The following is a 5025-nucleotide window of genomic DNA, read 5'->3' as shown; positions in this document are numbered from 1 at the left end:
GTGGACATGCAGCAGTTCATTCGGTGTCAGATGGCCAGAAGCATACAGTAGCACTCCTCCACTGCAGTAGTACTCCATCATTGTTTGACTTCCCGAAGAGGCGAAGAGCCAAGCGCAGCCCGGACGCTCGTGTGGCAGTTTCATGTGTAGAGTAGTCTAGAATAGCGTGTACCATGCCTGTAAGCTTAAAATCGTTGGGATCAGCTCCATGCTTTTTTTGATTAAAATAATCTTCTGGCCCTACCTGTCATCCTAGTGATTGTAGTTTGCACGCTCATCTGGTCAAGACAGGAATATATATTTTTATTTGTGGTGGGGTAAATGTTAAAGGTTGTAGCAAATATATTGTACATTGCGGGTCTTTCAGGCGAAATCACTTTTTTGATCTTTTCTGGATACTTCAGCACGATATGACCCTGTTCTTAAAAAAATTTGCATCTGACCTTTTTTCAGAGCGCCTTCAGCAAGGGCGCTATGGGTAACTCTATAGCGTCGTAACCCATGGCGTTGTGCCTATGACGGCACGGCACAGCCGGGCCCAGGTGCTGCTCCTATAACGCCTCGGCGTCGGGCGCTGTGGTCCTTAGAAAGCGCCTGGGGCTATGCCCTGTTGACATCGGCTTCAGTCAGCTCACTCGCTCCCAGCCAGCCGCCCACTTCCACCCTAGAACAGAGCAAGAGGACACAACGGCGGCTCCCCTCTCCCCCTCTCAAATCTCCATCAAAATCGACCAGGTCTGAAGAATTTTTCCGTGGATTTCCTCCCCCATCTATCCATAAAGGTATTCTCCTCCAAACCCCCCAAATTTCATCCGAAAAAATCATCATATTGGCTCTATTTTTTCATGTTTAAATGAAACCCTAGTTCATCATGTTTTTCGAAAATTGTACGAATCGATCCCAGCCGTAGTGAAGGAGCATTGTTCTTACTTGTTCGTGAGCAAGTAAAACTGGTAATCTAGAAGTAGATAAATAAAATTTACACACAAAAAATCCTTTTCAATCCCTTTATGCAACAACCCATGACCAACCTGAAGAATTTTGCAGATATTTAGTACCATCTCTCTTTGCGGGTCCCATCACTATTTCCTTGGGTAATTTGTATGGCTGCCATTTCATTTAGTTGTCTGTTACTTGTGCGAGTTCAGAGGTTATACTCTTTCCATTGGCACATTCTGACCATTGTAACAGTTAATCAGTCAATTCTCGTTTTGTTAGCCCGTGACACATTTGTAGAAGGCACCAATGCATGGCAGACCGGTAGTTGCTTAGTATCAGATTCAAGTGTCTTATCAAGTGGAGCCGACCAAATAGTTTAGGAGGTAGAATGTTCCGTAGCTTTTTACTTCAAATTATGATCTTACTTACTGTACTATTACAATGTATAAACTTTAATACATTGACAAGTTGACAGCTTGATCCTGCTTGTGGTATGCATTCTCGAATACACATTTCATAGTAGATGGTACATTCTCGCAAACACTTTTGGCGCACTAATTGTTTTTTCCCGAATATGTAGGATGACACTTCTCAGTGAGCATTACGATAAGAATCACCATGGGCGACTTATGGCGGAGGACAGGCAGGTGATACATATTGATAGTGCTAGTTCATATTCTTAGTTTAAATGGACCTATAATGTTCTAACTTGTATCTTTGCAGGTCTTTTTTCCACTACGCTTGAGGGCTCACGAAGCTTCATCCAATAAGATGAAATACGATGAGCGGTACACACAGTACATCGAGAGGATAGGACTCCTTCCATTCAACAAGCTTGTCACTCAGTTGACGCCAAACATGAACCCTTGTGCTATCACTGCGCTTGTTGACCGCTGGAGGCCGGAGACACACAGTTTTCACCTCCGAACTGGGGAGATGACCGTGACTCTCCAGGATGTTTCGATGATCCTTGCACTTCCCATCGAGGGAATTCCTGTCTGTTTTAGCACTGATGGTGCTAACTGGCGCGATAGGATGTTTGACCTTATCGGTGCGGTTCCTGCGGTGCCGGATGACCCAACTAAATACAGAGTCCCCGCTGGCGCAACTTATGTTTGGATCGTAGAACATTTTAGCCAGTGCCCCGACGATGCTAGTGAGGAAATGGTCCAACAGTATACACGTGCATACTTGTGGTATGTGATCTCAAGGACTCTTTTTGCTGACGGTGGTGGCAGGACTGCTCCATGGATGTGGCTGAAGGCGTTATCTAGTTGGGATAGTAAACAGAGCTGGGGTTTAGCGGCACTGGCCTACTTGTACCGTCAGGTAATCAATTGTACATATTTTTCTTTCTATATTACATCTCCAAACATTCTCTAATCGGCCCGTGTGTGCCTCTATGTGCAGTTGGATGAGGCGTGTTGTAGGCACAAAGATGATGCCAGCATTGGTGGTCCGTTGGTCCTACTTTCGGTTTGGATGATGGAACACTTTTCAGTTGGACGGCCGAAAGTGATCCGTTACGACGCTTGGGACGATCATGATAACCCGCTACGGCAGCCTACATGGGCGTACAAGTGGTACAAGGTTTCGGAGTTCAATGGCAACCAAAAGAGAATGTACATAGACTACACCAATGAGTTTGACGCGCTAACAGCCGAGGAGGTAATAACTGCCATGTCAAAAATAGTTATCATTTGCTTGGTTCCATTGATATGCATATTTCTTTTTTTCTCAGCATTATTTTCATGTCTTGCATAGCAATTTTTTCTATTGGCTCCCTGCTTGTACTATGTTTCAGGTGACATGGCAGCCATATGGACCGCAGGACAATTTCGCTTTCATCCCCGATTTCTAGTTGAACCCGGAATGCACAGAGGAATCACATCTTTGGCAGATGCGGTGCCCATTGATATGCTTATATGCAGTCGAGCACCACCTTCCACAATGTGTGATGACTCAATTTGGATTATTTCAGGATACACCACCAGAGTGGAAGGACACGAATATCGTGCTTCACGGGTGAGAGAGTGCATCTTCTGTCTTTAGCATTGTAAACTATTTCAGGCGACTAATACTTATGATTGTTAATATGAAGCTTGGACAAAATGAAGGAGAAGAAGATCAAGAACTGGTTGTCATATCATGAAAAGTACATCAAGAAGGGGAATTACTTGGTGAAGGTGGCTAATAATAACAGACAAGTACATCACCAAGTGCACGATGAAGCTGCATTTTACAAATATCTTCAATGGTTTCTTAGCGAGTCTCGTGTGGAGTTATGCCTGCCGGCTTATGATGAGAGAATATTGGAGGTGCCCACATGTTTCGAAGAGGCTGCCAACCTCAACTACAACAGGCTCATCAGAGAGGGCATACAAACCGGATTTGCTCCTATGATCAACTTTATGGTAATTTTTGCCCTTTTTTCAACATATCAACATAACTAGAGCTCTTTTGTTGACTTGTTTGTTTTCATAGCGCACTGAGATCTCGCGCCAGGTTAGTGAAGCCGATCAAGCACTCGCACAACCTCGGGGTGGGAATCTGAGAATGCCCTTAGAGAGTTTATTAAGGTATGTCGTGAGAACTTTCTGTTTACATGCTTTGTGTTCAAATCCACTAAAATCTCTATTTTGTAATGTCACAGCGTAGCGCTACTCGGTTACGTTCCATAGCTCATCTTCTTGGTTGCCGTACCGTCGAGGCCGGCATGCCCACAGAGTCTAGTTCCACTTCTTCTGAAGAGGAGGTATGAAATCTGTGTTACCATTTATTTTTTAGTTCTTGCATATAAAATATTTATCATGTTGTGATTGCATACACGAATGTTACCATCATCATGCTTGCACTCGTATATATGTAGAAGTGTAGTGCTAGTGCAGTCTACATGTATTGCCAATTACCATACGGAGTTATGAACTGAACATCGCTTGTTGCATCTTACAAAGTTGACGCTATGATTTGCATTTTATGACTCATGTTCCACAAACAGGCTATATGTAACCAATTACTTTATGATTCATCTTTACTCAAACTGAATATTGAATTTCGTATTGGATGCAATTCCACTCAAACGCATTCCTTATTTTTCAGGCGCCCGACGAGATTGCCCTGAGGGGGTTTATCAATGATGCACCTCAGCCTAGTCAGCCTATTGAGCGGCGCCACTTCAACTTAAAGCCTAGGAAGACCTTCAACCGTTATACACCGGAGGCATGTGGAACAAGAAACAAAAGAGGACCGTTGACAACTCCGTTGTCGAGTCCGAGTACGAGTTTGAGGACTAGGAGGAGCTGGCGCCGAAGAAGGTTCTGAGGAGGTTGGAGAGGGCCAGGGAAGAGCCGGGGATGAAGAAGGATGTGAAGTGGGCGAGGGGGAAGAAGTAGATGTATTTGTGAACTTGTGAACTAATTGAACTTGTCACTTTAGTTAGCTTCTAGCTGTGAACTTCTCGTAATTGTAGACTTGTTGTCTTTTTGGCTGTGAAGTTTCTGTAATCTGAAATGAACTTGTCACTTTAGTTAGCTAGCTCTGAACTTCTCGTAATTGTAGACTTGTGAACTTTTTGTAATGTGAAATTCTTGTAATTATTCTTTGTCATTGTTGTAAACTTACCAAATACCTGCCAAAGTTTTCTGGCAAGCATAGTGCCTTCCAACGGGGCACTATGAACTAGACACTTAATGGAAATTTTTTGAGGTGTACGAACTCTCCTGGATGTATAGCGCCACTATACCTGGCGCTATGGTACACACAATGAAGCCTAAAATTTCCTACAGGTATAGCGCCAAGGAGCGCTATGTTATTAAACATAGCGCCATGCGTGGTGGCGCTATAGTTAGCAGTCTGAGCTGTAGGGGTCATAGCGCCATGAGTAGGGGCGCTGTATACAGGTGCATAGCGCCCCGGGTGCAGGCGCTATGAAAAAGGTCAGATTTGAATTTTTTTTATAACAGGGTCAAATCGTGCTAAAGTATCCAGAAAAGGTCAAAACAGTGATTTTACCCTGGTCTTTCAGCCAAGTTTAGAGGCAACCATGTGGGGCCAGTGCTACGATGTGTCGCGTCAACTCACACAACG

The 5025-nt window shown here is 44.0% G+C and overlaps 1 protein-coding gene across 3 annotated transcripts; it reads left to right on the top strand.

Annotated features, from left to right (window-relative positions):
* The first annotated feature begins 526 nt into the window (after positions 1–526).
* LOC123180753 (protein MAIN-LIKE 2) lies at positions 527–4649 on the top strand. Of its 3 annotated transcripts, XM_044592886.1 has the most exons (9): positions 527–782; positions 1520–1586; positions 1663–2268; positions 2350–2607; positions 2744–2964; positions 3041–3353; positions 3424–3518; positions 3593–3694; positions 4039–4649. In XM_044592886.1, exons 2-5 carry the CDS (start codon positions 1521–1523, stop codon positions 2798–2800), a joined length of 987 nt encoding a protein of 328 aa, XP_044448821.1. In that variant the 5' UTR covers positions 527–782; position 1520; the 3' UTR covers positions 2801–2964; positions 3041–3353; positions 3424–3518; positions 3593–3694; positions 4039–4649. The 3 variants fall into 3 exon arrangements, with proteins under 3 accessions (XP_044448821.1, XP_044448822.1, XP_044448820.1); XM_044592887.1 differs by having other exon boundaries at positions 1520–1582; positions 2350–2964; XM_044592885.1 differs by having other exon boundaries at positions 2350–2964.
* The last annotated feature ends 376 nt before the right edge of the window (positions 4650–5025 follow it).

The sequence above is a fragment of the Triticum aestivum genome, chromosome 1D (assembly GCF_018294505.1).
Source record: "Triticum aestivum cultivar Chinese Spring chromosome 1D, IWGSC CS RefSeq v2.1, whole genome shotgun sequence".
NCBI lineage: Eukaryota > Viridiplantae > Streptophyta > Magnoliopsida > Poales > Poaceae > Triticum > Triticum aestivum.
Note: the sequence above shows the minus strand (reverse complement) of the source record. Positions and strands in the feature narration are given on the sequence as shown.